Here is a 19,821-nt window from a genome sequence, read left to right as displayed (position 1 = left end):
ATTTTGAGTTGAAACAATTTTGATATGGGGTCGGGATAATCACATTTTTGTGATAGAGAGTAATTATTTATTATTTAAATTATATAACCATCCAGAACGTAACGAAGACGTTGTGTTTTTGAAGGTATTTTAAAAACACATTAAGAGAGTGACCAATTAAGGGAACTGTTTTAATGAAAACTTCACAATATTTTTATTTTACTCAGAGAATATACAATAACAAAACGCGATACCTATAGCAAATTATTATAGTTATTTCACGGTTAAAGGGCACAGCTAGCTAGATTGATCAATGTGCGCTCCCTTTGGGGTAAGAGGTATATGTGTATTTAATATCACTCTCATTTAGCATGTTTTTCCACTGAATAGTATGTATCACTTTAAAATAAATAATGAAACATATATATAATAAGTATGTATATAATAAGTATTCATAAAAACCGCTAAGCTTAGCTTGTTTTTCGATACTCAATAGCGACTGTACGATTGCAAAATTACAAAAGTGATAGTATATCGATCGTAAAGAATGCGTTTCTGACAAAGTGAGATTTTCTACCTACATTTAATTGAAAGTTAACTAAGATTTGTATGGTATTTAAAAAGCGCCATTTATTAACGGTACTGGGAAACGGTACAGACGTTCTTTCAATACAATATAAATATGTTAACTTTTACGCGTTCGGAAAAGGTATATGTGTTTTCTTTTAATATCATTCTCATTTAGCATAACTGAAAAGTATGTATCACCTTAAAATAAATAATGTAAATAATACCTTCGGTTAGTATTCATAAAAACCGCTTACTTTGATTGCGAATAACGAATTTTCATATCACAAAATACATCGGGTCGTCACGCTCTTAATAAACACAATTTATTAATATCTTAATTTATATCATGTTGTCGAACGACTATAAAACAAGAAAAAAAAAGTACAAAAAAAAAATCCGAATCCTACAAAATGGCAGTGTACCATATTATTATGTTTTATAAACTAACAACGATTTTATATCTAATCGTTTTAATAATTTGATTGTTTTTGTTGATGAATTATTAAAAGCTGCCCAAAATTAATAAATATAAATAACGTTGCAAATATTTTTATTTCACTATAAAATAAACGAATAACATAAATAAGACATTTGATTGGTATTTAAATGCATTTTGCGATCTCTTAAATGGATGTTAAAGAATAACATAAAAAGGTTTAGTGTTTTTAATAGCAATAAAGATAGTATAGTAATATAAAAATATTTTTGTTTACGCTAATTAAAAAGATTTCAAATTGATAATTCCTACAGTCTTTAAAGAAAATTCGGACTTTTGAGTCCCATTATAGTGGCCTTTTGGACATCCGTTTTCTAGTAACATTACCATCCAGAGCATACAAACGCAATGTTTAGATTCGACTTATACGTTACTCACAGTCGACTGTTGATTTAATCCAACAATCTGATTGGTCGAACCGATACTTTTTTTCTTGCTTGTCTTATATCTTTATGTAAACAATCTTTTCGAGTGCGAAGTAAAGTATATTTTAAAAATAGAATAAAAATAAGTGCATTAAAATTAATAAACACAAATAAAATAAACGAGTGGACTTTTTATGAATGTTTAGATTAGATTTAAAAAATAGTTTTGAATTAAAATAAATAGTTTAAACTGAAAAGTAGGTAATGAAAATGTTGTTTACGTGATAAGACAAGTAAGAAAAAGTAGATTATAAATTTGATGCTCCGTGAGACTTCACAGTAATGCTTGCAAAAACGAATGTGGGTTTCTATAGCTTCACGAGATTTTGGCTTTTAAACGATTTTCAACCTTTTATATGTGAATTTAAATTAAATAAATATTCGTAAAATACGGCGTAGAATCAATTAATTCGTAAAAAATTAAAACATATTTCTTTTGAATATTGCAGTTAGTAAATGCCATAAGCTGAATTTAAACGTGTTCGGATACTTATGTGTACATTTCTTCAATATAGTACATACCACGATAATATTTTTGGGTCCCTCCGTGACCACGATCCATGCACCTGGGTCGAAATATCGACAAATCCGAAAATATTATCGCGGTATGTACCCGTTTAACTATATTTAAGAAATGTTGTTTAACCACGAAAATCTTAGTTTAAAATCTTTGTATGTACATATATTTCTTTCACAATCTTACTACGAGTAGATAAATTAAACAGTTTTAATGTAGTGTACCGAATGGTATATGCAGACATGTCAGGAACTGTCTCAGTGTTTTAGGAACCTAAAATTTCATGAATGGAATTTTTCAAATTTCTCTGCGACGTTACGTGTTCCAGATCGTGCAATCTTAGTTACTGCTACCCAATTTATGAAGGTTACCGTTACGGATATGTTTGAACTGACTGAGAGGATTCAGTTCAAACACATCAGGTTTAGCGGCCATACTGTTATCGTGAGACAGCTACGTGACAGAAATGAGAAGATCTGTAGAAACCTAGAGTTAATGACATAGCTCAGCGAGTCGCGTAGCTACAGTGGCAATGGGAGGGGCACATAGCTCGGACAACCGTTGGACCTTGGTTTCCCAAGGTGCTGGAATGTCGACGCAGCGCTGGTCGGTCCAACGAGGTGGACAGAAGACATCCAGCGAGTCCGAACCGCTGGAAACAATTGGCCCAGGACCGTGGACTTTGGAACTCGCTACAAATCACCAATGTCCAGCTGTGTACGTCAATCGGTTGAAGTGAAGGTATAAACTGTTATCATTATATATTAAAGTATCCATGTTACATACGATGTGATGTATTCGTACATATATTTAAATGTCTGTGAATTATTTTATGTATAGAAATTGACGCACTAAGCGGTGAGTATTAAAATAACTAGCTCCAGGCTTGAGCGACGCACTAGAGTCCACAATATGTACAGCACTAACTTTACACTCTCCCTATTTACATTGGTGTCGCCATCTGAAAAAAAATACGCGTGTTTACTTATGCATGTGGATACATGTGGATTGTACTTATATATATATAGTTCCCATCGACAGTACTCCGCGTATCTGCTTGCGAAACACGGTGTATCTATTATATATGTGAGTCGCTTTAACATCTTTTATTTCGAGCACTCCCTGTGTCACCAGGGTACCCAAGGAATTACTGGTACCTCAACATGTACACGCGTCAAAAGTTACACTCCTTTGGCGTAACAAGATAAAAATCTTTTCGAAAATTCCATCTTTCGCCTTATTCTACGTTCGTAGAAAAACCAGAAACTAACAATATAAAAAAGGTATTTAAAAATACATTGACAGTTTTGTTATTCATTTATTTTATTTTATTGTGCAGGAAAACTTGCAGCTAATAACAGAAAATAAAAGATGAAAATAAAGTTACATAGTAAGAAAGGAAAATGCTCACATGGGAATATAGAAATAGTGCAAAGTTAAATGATTTATGAATAGTGTAAGTCTAAAAATAGGATTTACCAACACTGATAAGTTTATAACGCATTATTAATTAAATATAAATAAAGTTTATTTAAATTAAAATAAATAAATAAATATCCGACAAAAAAAATCTACATAAATTAAAGAAATGGTCATAATAAACCACCCACCAATCCACACTGGCCCAGCGTGGTGGACTACGGCCTTAACTCCTATTTGTAGGAGGAGACCCGTGTTCTGTAGTGGGCCGGTAATGGGTTGATTGATGATGAAATTTGGAATACTAATACTCATTATCGGACAGCCAAGTTTAACACTTTTAAAGACGCCAAGTTTTATTAAAATTTGGGATTATTGTACAATTGAATGAATGAAATCACCGGAATGCGCCCGCAGACTTTTACAATTGAAAGTGTACACTGTCAAACCTTATAGCTAACTTTAGGGTGTCGGTTTTTTGTGACGGTGTGCGCGCGCATAGTAAAAATTTACTCTCATCATTTTTCCCTAACGCGCCATAAGAAGTATAACTTCAAAAAACATACTCGTATTATCATATAATATTACACTAGTTCCTCCATATTATTCCTACAATATAACGCATATTACGTTAGACGCAGTGTTTTTCACTATCTAACATTTGAAAAGTTCCAAACTCTTTCGGGGCTCTTATTCGCGAGCTCGTTCGCGTGACGTGAAGTCGTTGCTCGTTAAGTGACGTTGCGTCTTAGTAATACATGTTGTAAAATAGGTGATGGAACTTCCTAGCTATCGGTCATACAGTCCTTATTCATGTTCTCTGGGTTTTTTATTCATGAGTTCGTTCGCGTTAAAAGTAGAAAAAGTATTGCCTTTAAATGACCTTGAGCTTTAGAAATATATGTTATGAAGCAAGTTATGACATTAGCTCGCAGTCACCCGGTTCTGATTTAAGAGCCGGTTGCGCTAGGAAGGCTAAAAGCTTTCAACCAATTCAAAATATCCTGTATAACACTGTGTAGCAGTATGCTCCATACTACTCATGTGGTTCGTTCACGTGACGGGAACGAAACACATGAGTAATTGGCGTAATTCTCTCAAGATACCTGCTGTGAAAGGTCACTTTTGTGTATATATTGTATGGAGACAGCTGCGATTACGATATTCACGCCTGTCGCTAGCCTGTCGTGATAAACGTGACCACCCTTCAAGACTTAATATCATATCCTGTGAAGGCTTTATTAAACATCAGTACGAGTGAGCACAAATTGCACAACATGTAATATAGAAGAACATTTTCAAAAAATTCAAAAATTCATTTATTTCAAGTAGGCCTAATATAAGCACTTTTGAAACGTCAAGTCTGTCTGTGTGAAGCGACTCTACCACCGGTCCGGAAGGCAGATTCTACCGAGAAGACGCCGGCAAGAAACTCAGCAGTTGCTCTTTTCCAATATCAACAATTTACATTTTTACATTTTAAAATTCATTTTTCTATCTTGTGAGAGATAAGCGGAGCCGGAATCATCCAAGCAACCTTGTCATTAAGAAATCCATCAATTGTATAATAACCTCGCTGTAATAAATGTGTTTTAACGCATTCTTTGAACTTATGCATTGGTAGGTCCAAAACTACCTTAGGAATCATATTATAAAAGCGTATACTCAATCCCACAAATGACTTCTGCACCTTTCACAGACGATATGCAGATGTCACTAATTTATGAACATTTCTTGTAATCATTCTGTCAGTTGTCGGGTTCCTTAATCATGAGCTCGTCGCTTGAAGTTGGGGGCCAAAATCAGTAGAACCTAGCAAGTACCTGTCAGTCGCCTGGTGCTGGGTCTGATGATGCTGGTGACCCAGGGTGACGAGGGCGGACGCCAACGCCAGGCCGCCTAGTGGAGGGGCGCGACCCGTGCCCCCCGTGGGCAGTCGCACCAGTAGAGAAAGTACTGCCGCTCTGCCGGACCGGCAGGGTTCAAGGGCCACGGGCGCGGGGACGCCGTTCGCTATGCAAAAGAGACTGGGTTAATATTCCAACAGACAATCCCACACCAGCCTACTAGAGTCCCAATGCTGGGCACAGGCCAACTTATAGAACAGGGTTTTGAGGCTTAAACCCACCACGCAGTAATAAATAAGACAGATCTCTTGAACATATTTCAACATTGGTTAAAGTAAGTATGCGATTAGTAGTAGTCCTTTAAGATCTTCGTTTACCTTTATTGCAAAAGAAAAAAAATGTTTGATGCCAAATGTTTTCTATCCATTCGATTGCGATAAAGTTAACTACTATTTGTATGGAAACATTATAGCGCCATCTAGTTGTAATACTAAGAAGAAGATGTAATTTTTGCTGCCGCTTTTATGACTAGATGGCACTTTAGATACCATATAAATCGTAGTTAACTTGCACGCGTTCGAATAAGAAGAGTTCAATTGCACACAAACATCGAAATAAAGTATTAAAAAAAAAAAAAAAAAAAATTACTTTTTTTTTAAATATTGACATAAGCAGGCGTTACTTTGCGGAAAACCATGTAATTTATAATTTCTTTAATCCTCATACTCCACACCAAACAGACCTTAATTGTTCTTAACAATAAGTCAACTTCTTCTGAGGATGCTCCGGTTTCGGAGCGAAACGTGCGTAGAGGGTACATTGCCGAACATCTGTTTGGTGTGGAATATAAGAATTGAAGAAATTATAAATTACGCCATACGGATTTTCCTGCTTTTCGCCGAGTATAGCAAATTAAGCTTCATTTACATAATAATAACTTTTTTTTTATCCCAGGGGATCCGTTTGTTTAAATGGGATAAAAACTATATTACCTAGGGTGACCCGATTACTCACCGACCTTTCAACTAACTCTATGCCATTAATAAACAAGATTCGTTGCTTAGTTAGCGCGCAAATTAAACACAAACAAACACATTTTCGCATTTATATTATGTATGAATGGATGGATCATGTATTAACTATTATTACTCCGTATGTAAGTCTGTGTGTGTAACATATTCTATTCCAAACAGAAAATAGGTGAGACCTAGTTTTTTTTTTTTTTATTTATTCTGCTGCTGTTATGTTTTTATCAATGAATGAACAATTACATACATCGTCAAATGAAATTGTTATTCTCCGAAGGGGGGAGATGTAAAGAACTCTTTTCTCGAGTTCATATATTAAAGTGTATATAGTGAAGTGTATATTGAAGTGTACATAAGTGACATTTAAAAAAAGATGTTTAAGAGTTTATTTAAAGAGGAAATTATTTGATTTTAAAGACCTGAAGTAAGGGCTTTAAATGTTGTTTCTTGTATTTTCACAGAAACGCAATTTCGTCTTTATTTCAACTACCCATTGAAGGTAGTATTATAAACATTATTATAGATTAATATAGATAACAAAAGTGTAGATGGGTCATAGTTACCAAATAAAAATAAAAATTATTATTATAGTATTTTTTATAAGTGTTTATTTGGGGAATTCTTTATCCAGAAAATAAAACTTACCACCCCCACATTTTTCTAGCTCAATGCTAACTTGGCTGAAGGGTCTTGAAGCCATTTGCTCCATTTCCACGAACAGCCTCTGTCTTCTTCTATACAGATCGTATTTCTGATGACATAGAATAATACATTACTGCAAGTCTGCTGTCCCACATTGGATGGAAATAATAGCCGGATTTGCGGATAAATAAATAAACTACGACAATACACAGATCGCCATCTAGTCCCAAAGTAAGCGTAGCTTGTGTTATGGGTACTAAGATAACCGATGAATATTTTTTATGAATAGATAATTATAATATATAGATAAACACCCAGACACTGAAAAACATTCATGTTCATCACACAAATATTGGCCAGTTGTGGGAATCGAACCCACGGCCTTAGACTCAGAAAGCAGGGTCGCTGCCCACTGCGCCAATCGGCCGTCAAATAAATATAAAAGCATTATTATTTTTTGATCGCTATAACTGACTGAATGACTGATGGTAGGTGGAAAATAACGACGACGTTTGCAATTAACGAGGCATGTCACAAAAGCTATAAAACTACTAAAACAATGAGATAAACGGCCGATTAGCGCAGCGGGCAGCGACCCTGCTTTCTGAGTCCAAGGCCGTGGGTTCGATTCCCACTACTGGAAAATGTTCGGTGATGAGCATGAATGTTTTTCAGTGTCTGGTTGTTTATCTGTATATTATAAGTATTTATGTATATTATACAAAAAAAATATTCATCAGTCATCTTAGTACCCATAACACAAGCTACGCTTACTTTGGGGCTAGATGGCGATGTGTGTATTGTCGTAGTATATTTCAAGGTCAAATATGACGAACCTGTTTGATTTTCCACAAAGCTGCCGCTACCAGCAGCAGTAGTAAAAAGCAGGAAGAGAACGTGATGAAAAACTGTTGCAAATTCAGTTTCGGGTATTGCGAGAACGATATCTGAATCCACAACGGCGGCCTGAAGTCGTAGACGTACACGAAGAAGGTAGTTAATGTGACGTTATCTTCAACGCCGAACGCGTGCTCCGACTTCGCAAATCTGTACAGGAAAGGCCTACGTCATTATGGTTACACTTCCGGTAACAAGGGGAAAAAAAACAATCCAAACAACGCTCTGCTTCGCGGAAAGCAGGAGAGTCTGTGTGATGCATAGAATTAAGAATATACGGAATCCTCATTCAGCCATAATTGTGTCTAAAAACAGCGAAAACGCCCCGCGCACGTCCATGTTTACATCCGCGGAATGTTGCTAGCTGGAAAACTTTTTCCCATTTTATGGTGAAAGTTTAGAACATTAGACGTAAATCAATTACTGTCAAGTGTCAACTGTTAAATGTTATAAAGTGACTAACCGTTCGAGAAACTATTCTAAAGTGGAGTGGTTTTTGATGCTTCAAAATATTTGTCGTGTACACGGTTTCTGAATGTTCTTCATTCTGTGGGTGATTGATTGAACTATAAGTAAATTAAAGAATCAGTATTCTAACACAGTGCCTCCAAAATTTGCTTTAAAGCTATTGGTTGGAAGAGGTCGCTATGTAGCGATAAGGCCAAAAAACTCTACCGTCTATCTGACTCTATTTCTTTAGATCTCAGTATATTTTGTAAAATAAAAGTGCATTATTTCACCTTTATCGAACATATTTTCCGCAATGTACCTACTGTCAGCGCACGTTTCGTTTCGGAAGCATCAAAACCCACTTAGTACTGTTTCTCGAACAGGTGGTCTGTTATTTCATTCCATTTAGCAGTTGACAGTAATTATTTTACCTCTAATATTCGAAACGTTCACCATAAAATGGGGAAAAAGGCGAAAAGTTTGTGATTTAGCAACATTCTGCGGGTGTGAAGTGATCGGATCTGATGTGGTCGGGGCGTTTTCACTATTTTTGGACACAATGTTCGAATGGCTGTATGAGGGTTCGGTATGTTCTTAATTCTGTGCAATGAACTGAAATGAACCTAAAAAAAAATACTGTTGTAGATACAAAAAGCAACCAAAATGGTAGAATTATAAACATAAAGTTTACTTACTTATATCTAAAATTAGAACAATTAACGTCACTGAACAACGTCTTCTCAGCAGGATCGGTGCGCGTGCGGACTGTTAGATTCATGCGCGCGTGCGCCGAACACGTTATACTGAAGTCCGCGTCCACATCCGGCTTGACGGGCGCATTCCGGAAGTTAATGGCTGACAGGTGTCGGTCTTCCTTTTTTGAAAGATTGAATGTGAACTGGTAGTCTACTGCTAAGTCATCTAAAAATTAAAATATTTACATCAGTCAATAGTCGTGTAGTATAAATTGGTTTTTTTCTATACAAGGTTCAATCAAAACTAGCCGACAGCTTTCGGACTGTACTTGTTTATATTAAAACCAACAACTTTTGTTTTAAGACTTTTTTTTTAACTCTTTATTTTGTGAAATTATATGTAGCGGTCTCCACATTATCGAACTAGATGAAAAAAATCCTGCATCGCACTAGCGAATTGTTCACAAAAATTGACTATATACACAACTTCCAAAGACGAATGCTCGGACCTCGGTCCCCGAGCACGATCACCCGCTCGGAGGAAGATCTTACTATTGTTACGGTCGAGCGTACATTATATTTTGTGTTTACTTAGATAATCTACGTGTTCTTTGTTAATTAATACTATCTGTCGTCAGCGGCTTTGTCTGTGTATATTTTTCACTAAATCCCGCGGAAATCTATCTCACTTGCAGAGTGTAGCTCCTAACTCTTGAGGTAACTTATTAAAACGTGTTCGTTACGAGCTATAGACGACGGGAGACGGCCGGGCAACGGGATTCTGCGAGTAGCAGATTAAAACTTTGGGCGAATTTACGTATTATCACGAGTCGTACGTGGACAAAGTGGCGGGGGACCTTTATATTTACATCGTAATAAAACGTAGTCGCTTTCCGCGTGTATCAGTAGCCCTATTACAAGATTAGTTCGCTCGCAATCGACGAGTCGTTTTCGAGTATGGAATACTTGAGCATCAGAGTAAATTAGATTTTATTTTTATTTCAAAAGCTACACTATCGCATTAGGTTTAAGTATTCTTTCAAGATAAGTTAAAAAAAGATTCTGAAAGAGGAGAAAATTAAAATTTTAAAATAATGGCGATAAGGGTTCCAGGAGTTGAGAGTGTTTTATTGGAAATTTCGTCCTCTTTTTTAAATATTAATAGTTTAAGAAATATTGGCAGAAAACGAAATGTCAATTTTTTTTCATCTATAATTGTTTATAACTTTTGCAATTTTTTATGTGCTAATTAAATGTACGCTTTTTGCACATTTTTCTAGGGGTCTTTCTGGATCCAATGAGCTATCGCACATAATTTTAGGTGCATTATCTCTATTTTGTACCATTTTCAAATCGTCGACTAGACTATACAGTTTTTAAAATACATGGTTGTCCTAGGGCACTTATTGAATATGAATCTATCGTTGTTTCGAGAGCGCCTTGGAAATAAATCAGTAACCTTCCTAAAGAGATCTGGGTTTGATTTAACAAAAGTTCCTTATTCTTAAATATATATGCTAGGAAGTGAAAGGAGTCCTAGGATGTCAAATATTGGTCTACACCAATCGTATGGGAATGGAATATCCCTACTATTATAAATGTGAATGTAAGTTTGTTTGTTACGCTTTCACGCCAAAACTACTGAACCGATCTTCATGCAACTTTTTATACATATTCTTGAAGGTATTAGAAATAATATAGGATACTTTTAATCCCGACATTAAGCTCGGTTCCTTTGGGATAGGGGATGTAAGTCTTTAACGATTTTACACCATAACTCCGACAAATTATAACTTAAATAATTATTTTTGTACTTTAGAGGTTATCATATGTGTTTAATTTTGCCCAAACTGTGGTTGGAGATAGATGCCAGAACTCCTCAGCGGACAGCAGCAAACCCCTCATTTAATTTTTTTTAGAACTACAACTAACCGCCTTTGCACATCTTATATATATATATATATATATATAAGATATTTTATTGTTTTGTTATTTCTTGTTTTCGCTTTTAATTTGTGCAATAAAGACTTTATCTATCTATCTATCTATCTAAATTTTATGCCACATCAAAAAACAAAATTAAACGCAGACGAAGTCGCGGGCAACAGCTGGTAATATTATATATTTATACTCACAATAGCATCCTTTGTTGAACGAATCGGCGTGGTAGTGATTAGTGTTATCACACTTATCGCACCTGTCGCCGGCCAAGCCCTTCGTACTACAGTAACACCTCCCCGTATCGGTCGCACAGGAGACCGCTTGAGCGTTGCATTCGCAAGCTGTTGAAAAAGATAACGTTAACGTCACTGAACAACGTCTTTTCAGCAGGATCGGTGCGCGTGCGCACTATAAATGCCTCTGTATGCGATTGCATTACACGCGATCGGGAATGTAGATTTACCTTCCCGATCGCGTGACTGTTAACTACGGTGGTATGGAATCGAAAAGCGCCACCTAGCGGCTGGTTTTTTCATGTTCGTATTCGGCCGAATATTCGGTTGATTTGCCTAATATTTAAATTATTATTAAAATTAAAAAAAAACATTTTATTAAACAGTGAGGTTAACTAATTATTGAAGAAGTGTGGTTTACTACGAAAGTTGTAATAGTTACAATATTTGTAACTATACCAATTTATTATTATTATTTTTATTTAACTCTATTTGACAACCACTATGAAGTGAGGAAAATAAAAAAAAAACAATAGAAATACAAAGACAGAAGTAGAATGTAAAAGGCGGCCTTATCGCTTAGTAGCGATCTCTGCCAGGCAAACTTTGGATTAGGACAACATGAGCGAGAAGGGACAGGTGGTGTAAAATTATAATATAAGTAAATACAAAATTGCACAAATAAGATAGAATATAATAAATAAATATAAAATTTGTGTATTTCTGTTTTTCTTAGTGGTTGAGATTACTTGAATTTTTTTGTTTATTGTTTATTATATAGCTACATTTATAACGAATATATAATATATTCTTAATTGTAATGTCTCTTATTGTATTTAAATAAATATGGGAAACAGTTTTGTTACTAGATGATGACTAGAACCTACATTTGCAAATCATTCATCAAATAGATAGACGTAGGTAGAAAATCTTATGAATGAATGACTGAATATACTTTTATTGCACAACACAAACAGTACATCAAAAGAAAAGTATCTTATACATAAACAGTATTAAAAGTAAAATGCTTGCGTAGCGTAGTTAACAACCCTGTCGTAGTTGTGACATCGGTCATTGAAGGACTGGCGATGATTCTCATCCTTGTCTTAGCTTAGATGTTATGTGTTGATGTGTTACTCTGCACCAGTCCTTTCCTATGCATAGAAAAGGTACGATACGACATGTACGACAGTACGATGCGACAGTCGCGCCTTTTTATACTCATAACCCACGCCGCCGCTGAGCGACGAGCCGCAGTGAGCCGATTCGCACGGCTGTATGTAACTCGAGATGCCATCACCCAGCTGTGGACGACGCGACAGTCGCGTCAGTAGTATACTCACGTTGACACATGCCGCCGTTGGGCGGCTAGCCCCAGTGAGCCGATTCGCACGGCTGTATGTAACTCGACATGCCATCACCCAGCTGTGGATGACGCGACAGTCGCGTCGGTAGTGTACTCACGTTGACACACGCCACCGTTGAGCGGCTAGCCCCAGTGACCCGATCGCACGGCTGTATGTAACTCGACATGCCATCACCCAGCTGTGGACGACGCGACAGTCGCGTCGGTAGTATACTCACGTTGACACACGCCTCCGTTGAGCGGCGAGCCCCAGTGCGCCGGCGCGCACGTCTCGCAATGCGTGCCGATCGCACGCGCTCCACACGGCTGTATGCAACGCGACATGCTGTCGCAAACCGCGTGACCGTTACACTGGCACGCGGGGCAGCTTGTAAAGTGCCATCTATCGGATGAAACGAGAACGTTTTCTTAAAAATGTATAAAGTCAAATCCTAATTGATAAATATTTTATTAATGTAGACCTTATTAGAGGTATTAATATTATTTTATATATAATTTAGGTATTTGTTCTTTTAATTTATTCTAAATGTATGTTTTTGTTCGCGGTGCTAGATTCGTCAAGCTTATGTCACAGCCTGATGGATCTTATAGCTTATTTCTAGCGTTTTTTCTCCTTCTAACTGACAATATAGTTTTTATTTGCAAGTTGTGGCAGTCTTTAAGTGGGTCTACAATATTACATTTATATGTTTTTTCATTTTTTGTTTAGTTTTTAAGAGTTGTTGTTGTAACCTGTTGATTGTCCCTTAAATAAATAAATAAATAAGTATATAACATGTTACTATTAATTTTAGGTGATGATGATAACTAAATTCGTTAACTTATAACTAAAGGTACGAGGGTTCCAAACGCGCCCTGGTCTAAGAATAGCCCACAACAAACTTTGCTAGGTAGTATATAAAGAGACATATATATGCTGATTTGACTTTAATATTAAACTAGCGACGAAATTCCTGAGCGCTGTGGTTTTAAGCTGGAGGTTTCGGGTTCGACTAACGGCGGGGTAATTGGGAGTTTATAATTAACTTCTCTGGTCTGGTCTGGTCTGGTGGGTGGCTTCGGCCGTAGCTAGTTAACTACACCCTACCGACAAAGACGTGCCACTCAGCGGCTTAGCGTTCCGGTACTATGTTGCGTAGAAACCGATTATGGGTTAAAATATAACTGCCCGCTACTTTCTAACAATTCCATCATCACTTACTACTGCAGTCACGGTAACACTAACTTGTGGTAGAATAAAAAAAAAAAACTATCGACCCACCCCAGCTTCATAAGCTCATTGGATCTCAATACATACAGATCCAAATAAAAAGTAATTGATACACCTTCAGTGTATAGACAGAATACTTATTTATATATTCTTAATTATTAATGTTCAATGTTTAATTATTTACTTTTGTACTTTTGTGCTTTTTGGGTTTTGACGTGACAACGTCTTATAAATTGGTTTGCCGGGTGACACTTCAAGAAACTGCGTTACGCTCCGCTCACGTTATGCGCTCACAATGAGAGCGAGTGAGAGGCACGCGTCCCTTCCACTCGGGCATGGTTAGCCCGCCTAAGAGCGAGAGAGACAGACATAAAAAGTGAAAGGCACGCGTCCCTTTGTAGTAAACGCTGTTTCATTGTACGCAAATGTATTGCAAGTTATTGTATGTATATTTGTATATAAATACGTATGTATGTGTAAAGGTAAAAATAAAATTTTGTTAATATGAAATTCAGTGCGAGATTCTTTGTATAAATTTATGTTTTAAATATAATTCTTTGTATAAATAAATGTTTTAAATTGTTACTATTATTTCATCCTTCTTCCTACTATACGAATGAATATTCACATTAAAATTATTTTACCACTCAAAGTCGTTGTCACGTAAAACTTTCGCCCGTATACCGACTTTACAGGCAACCAATTTTTTTTACCACAATAAAGATATTTTAGGGGGGCAATGCGTTGTGAGTTATGATCTTCCGATGATGTTTAAGTTTGCTTTAAATGTTAAACACACTTGTAGTTCGGAATCACTTTACTACGATATTTACAATATTGTTTAGAGCCGATAAGAAATACAATAATATTCGTTTTACATTGAGCGACACGACTGGTGCACGAATCCAATAGCGAACTGCCGGCAGGCGGTTAGTGTACCGACTACCTACATGCGAACGACATAAAACCAGTCGGCAGTTTGTGTGTTTCAACTGCGAGATCGGTATTATTATATTTATTACTAGCGGACCCGTGCGTCTTCGTAGCTATTAATCAATAAAACACGAATAAAATGACATTTTCTAAAAAAGAATCCGAGCTAGATCGATTTATCGCCCCCGAAACCCCCCGTATACTAAATTTCATGAAAATCGTTGGAGCCGATTTCAAGATTCCAATTGTATGTATGTATATATATATATATATATATATATATATACATGTATATATATATACATGTTTATATATATATATATATATATATACATGTATATATATATATATACATGTATATACATGTATATATATGGATTGTATATATATATATATATACATGTATATATATATATATATACAAGAATTGCTCGAATATATTACTAGCGGACCCGCACGATTTCGTCCGCGAATGAGTCGACTTAAAAAAATTGTCGTTTGTCCAATATAAATGAATCCTAGCTAGATCGATTTATCGCTCCCGAAACTTAATAACTAAAAGTATACTAAATTTCATTTAAATAGTTGGAGCCGATTCCGAGATTCCAACTATTTATATACAAGAATTGCTCGTTTAAAGATATAAGACAAGATATAAGGGTGACATTGGGCGGGTGCGGGTGCAGGTCTTTCGGGAGTCTGAAGGTCGTGACCGCCACCCACCCTGGCCCCGCTTTGTAAATCTCTAAGGTATTAATTTTTTTTTTAAATCTAATTATTAAGCACTATTCCATTATATTATTTTAAATTTTATTTTTTTATGATTTTCATTGTATTTTTATTTTAATTATTTTTTGTATTTTTCATTTATTATTATTATTATTATAAATTCAATGAGATGTAATGGTATAGATGAATACAGATGTTAGACTCACCTTCTGTGCGGGCACACGTGGGGGTGGTGGGGATGCCTCTCTCCCCCGGGCAGGCAGGCGCCTCGCCCCCCTCCGGCGCCGTCGTCGCACCATCCACAGGCTGGCTCTGCGAGGCACGCAGAACAGGATAAGTGCGCGGCGCAACCAGCACCCGGCACGTTGGCGGCATTGCCACCCCCAGCGCAGCCGTTGGTCGACCACGCTCGGCAACCTCCGAGGGGGAACGAAGCCCCGTATGCGTTCTGTTCGATGACAAGATTAAATAATTTGGGTATGCGTTGCTTTTGTGCATGTATGAAGTGCACGCCACTGCAGCAGAGGATGGGTTATCTGTAAAGGACAATTTTGGATTTTTTTTGATGGTTCGGTATCGGTAATACCGAACAGCGAAAAAAAATTTTTTTTACCATGTCCTAACAAATCATGGCTACTCGTAATAGGTATCTACCTAAATAAATAATAGCTCACTACCATCTTAGGCTGCATCATCACTTACCACCAGGTGAGATTGAAGTCATGGGCTACCTTGTAGTGGATTAAAAAAAAACTACGTGTGTGTACTTATGTACACGCTTTAAAAGTTATTCTTCTTTGAAGTAACAAGATGAAATTTTATCATTCGCCTTATTCTAACGTTTTTTGAAAAAACCACACTAACAATATATTTAGTATTTAATACTTACATTGAAAGTTTTATTATAACGCATTATCGTACTACCAAGTTTAACTCACATTCAAATTTGAGATTTTGGAATGAGCCAGCAGACTGACAATTGAAAGTGGAGGTACACTGTCAAAACTTTTTTGAAAAACTAAAATGTTGACTATAGCTAACTTCAGGGTGTTCGTTTTTCGTGACGGTGTGCGCGCATCGTAAAAATTTACTCTCATCATTTTTCCCTAACGCGCCAAAAGAAGTAAGTATAACTTCAAAAATATGCAAAACTGAAAAAATAACCAATAATAAGTATTTAACATTAATAATTTAATAATATTTAGTGTTAATTATATTAAATAACAGTATTTTAATTTATATCAATAAATAATACATACGGATAGTTAACCTCAATTATATTGAAGCACTTGAAAAAGTATATAAGCACATTTTTCAATAATATTCACAAATAGAAGTAATATCAATCAAAATATTCAATTTAAATCACTACTGAATATAATTTATTAGCACATATATAATTCGCACTTGTATGAAACTAAAACACGTGTTGTGAATGTATAAACTAGAACATGTTGATAAATATTATAAATTTGAAAACAGTGATCAGAGGTGACGAGCGTACCAACATGCGCGACTAATATCGAGGTTCAATTTCTATTTTGTTGGTAGCTTTTTTTTCGAGACTTAATGAGCGGTTAAGCAGACAGCTTCATACTGTTAATTTTGTGTCACAGATGCGCGCGCATCTTAAAATTTCATTCTCATCATTTTTTCATAACGCGCCTAAAGTAGTATAACTTCAAAAAAAATACATCGTAATGTGCATAGGTGAGTAATGGGTTTTTCAATTTTGATTGTTTAAGTTATTATTGTGCTTTTTTTATGGAATTATCGCTGCGACGATTGGACAGAGTGCGAGAACGTTGATCGCAAGTTAACAGCTGAGAGCTAATGTAGGGTGCCCATAATTATCTTTTCCGGGGACTAATCTTTTGTAACCGTTAATTTCTGTATCGTTAAGTAAAACATTAAAATAAAAAAATACTTGTTCATAAAATTTGGTACGACATATTAAAAATATACGCACTGAAAAAAAAAAAATATCCTACTTACTAACTTATTATTTTTATTATATAATAGACTAAACAGCTTTCGCTGATGCGTCTATATCATTTATTGTGCTCTTTGGGTTTTTGGGTGTTCGTCCAGTCTATTCTTAAACTGATTCAGTGATACAGCAGTCATTACATCTTCAGGCAAGGCATTCCACATTTGTGTAACTCTATTGCTGATAAAGTGCTTGGAAGGATTAGAAAAGAAATCCAAGTTTGAGACCGTCAGTGGCGTGCATAGAGGGTATGCACAGGGTATGCAGATGATATTAAATGAAGAATCTCCAGTACGAGTTATAAAAAACTTAAGTATATGCATAGTAAGAGTTATAAAAAGCCTACCCTTAAGTATATTAATAACTGGAGATTTTCTTAATTTTACACAATCTTTATTTTTGACAGCCGACTGGCGCAGTGGGCAGCGTCCCTGCTTTCTGAGTCCCAGGCCGTGGGTTCGATTCCCACAACTGGAAATTGTTTGTGTGATGAACATGATTGTTTTTCAGTGTCTGGGTGTTTATCTGCATATTATAAGTATTTATGTGTATTATATTTTTACGAATATTGCCATATATATAATTTTTTTTTTATTTACGAATATTGTCATATCGACATCACTTCGGCCATAAACGTACAACTTACCATGACAGCAGGCTTGTACACTTTGGGATGCAAAGATTGCAATTTCGTCGAAAATACTTTCATTTGATCTTCTTATTTAAGCTCATTAACTCCAAAATTGATTCTTCCGTCTTACTCTCGCTCATTACTATATATCTCTCGCTCAATACTTGCGTTAATACCAGATTTAAATATTTTAAACCCTTTGTTCTAAGAGCAATACTTCCTTTTACAATCCCATCGTTCGCATCTGCTGCCTTTATAATGATTTAGTATCAAGTAATCGTAATATTGACATTTTTAGCAAAAGGATAAATATTTTTAAAAATCAAATTATTTAGCACTATTATATGTATATTTATTATTTTTTAAGTGTTTCTTTTTTGTTTCAACTTTAATTTTATCTTTACTTTTTGTTTAATTCAATTCCAAGTTGTGTACACATACTTTGCGTTTTAGCTTAGAACAAAACTTGTTATTACTTATATTTAGATGTTTTAGTTATTACCTGTTTTGTGTACCTAATAACAATAAACAATGAACATTATTCATATAAATATTCAACAGCTATCTTAGTACCCATAACACAAGCTACGCTTACTTAGGGGCTAGATGGCGATGTGTGTATTGTCGTAGTATATTTATTTATATTTATATATGCACGCCACTGGAGACCATTGCCTCTTAATCAGGGGTCACCCTTTTATGAAAATATTTTACTTGGATAAGTAATATACTGTATTGTTAAAAAAAAAGCTTGGTAAGTAAAGAACCCATTGTATTTTTTGTAAAATGTAAAAGATAGAAATTGTTGCTGTGAGATATCTTTTGGAGATAAACTTATAACATCGCTGACTTTTTATTGATTTTTGTAAGATATTTAATTTCTTAGTACATTGATTGAATCTATATCATACGGGTTCAGCGTTTGCGATGTGAGTGCACTATGAACATGTACAAGCTATGTAGCTTGTACATGTTCATAAACCTTTCTCATAAATCCCCACTAATATTATAACTGTGAATGTAAGTTTGTTTGTTACGCTTTCACGCGAAAACTACTGAACCGATCTTCATGAAACTTTGTACACATATTCTTGGAAGTGTTAGAAGTAATATAGGATACTTTTTATTCCGACATTAAGCTCGGTTCCTTTGGGAGAGGGGATGAAAGTATTTGACGATTTTACACTATAACTCCGACAAATTATATCCGGTTTATATAATTATTTTTGTACTATAGAGGTTATATGTTTTTAATTTTGCCCAAATTTCGTGTAGATCTGATGAATGTGGTTGGAGATAGAGGACTGAACTCCTCAGCGGACAGCAGCAAACTCCTCATTTAAGGTTTAGCGATACTGAATACTTTTTTTTTTTTTTAAAACTACAACTAAATTGAATGCCACGTCAAAAAACAAAATCAAACGCAGACGAAGTCGCGGGCAACAGCTAGTGATATATATATATTTTCCAAACTTTTCAACATACATATATATATATTTTATATTTTTTTTATTATTTTTGTAAATATGTTTCTTTGTATTTTGTTTTTGTGTGTGCAATAAAGAATTTATTATTATTATTATTATTATATGTTGAAAATTTTGGAAAAACACGTATATGTTCCTGCCGGAATGGCTATTGATATTACCTTATCGACGCAACGTCCAGCCGATGCGCACCATATACACTCCTCGGCGGTGCAGTTGGCGCATGTGCGGAAAGTTGCGCAAGCGGCGCTGCAAACGCCACTCGCGGTTGCAGCAACACTTCTGTTGAAAAACCCTTTAATTTTAAACTGGACTGTGTACATTAATAGTTAAATT

The 19,821-nt window shown here is 35.6% G+C and overlaps 1 protein-coding gene across 4 annotated transcripts in view; it reads right to left on the bottom strand.

The window, feature by feature from the left end:
• Positions 1–1,681: 1,681 nt before the first annotated feature.
• LOC120634361 (attractin-like protein 1) overlaps positions 1,682–19,821 on the bottom strand; it is a 42,795-nt gene continuing 24,655 nt past the window's right edge. For 2 of the 4 annotated variants that reach the window (XM_039904874.1, XM_039904875.1), the window contains exons 18-26: positions 19,647–19,767; positions 15,584–15,825; positions 12,724–12,887; positions 11,101–11,247; positions 8,966–9,191; positions 7,760–7,985; positions 6,927–7,032; positions 5,230–5,419; positions 1,682–2,948 (exon numbers count right to left, since the gene is read on the bottom strand). In XM_039904874.1, the coding sequence (XP_039760808.1) occupies positions 2,927–2,948; positions 5,230–5,419; positions 6,927–7,032; positions 7,760–7,985; positions 8,966–9,191; positions 11,101–11,247; positions 12,724–12,887; positions 15,584–15,825; positions 19,647–19,767 (1,444 nt within the window). In that variant the 3' untranslated portion in view covers positions 1,682–2,926. The remainder of the gene's footprint in view (positions 2,949–5,229; positions 5,420–6,926; positions 7,033–7,759; positions 7,986–8,965; positions 9,192–11,100; positions 11,248–12,723; positions 12,888–15,583; positions 15,826–19,646; positions 19,768–19,821) is intronic. The other 2 variants (XM_039904876.1, XM_039904877.1) reach the window with 1 other exon arrangement.

This window comes from Pararge aegeria, chromosome 23 (assembly GCF_905163445.1).
Source record: "Pararge aegeria chromosome 23, ilParAegt1.1, whole genome shotgun sequence".
Lineage (NCBI taxonomy): Eukaryota > Metazoa > Arthropoda > Insecta > Lepidoptera > Nymphalidae > Pararge > Pararge aegeria.
This window is presented reverse-complemented; position numbering and strand designations above follow the sequence as displayed.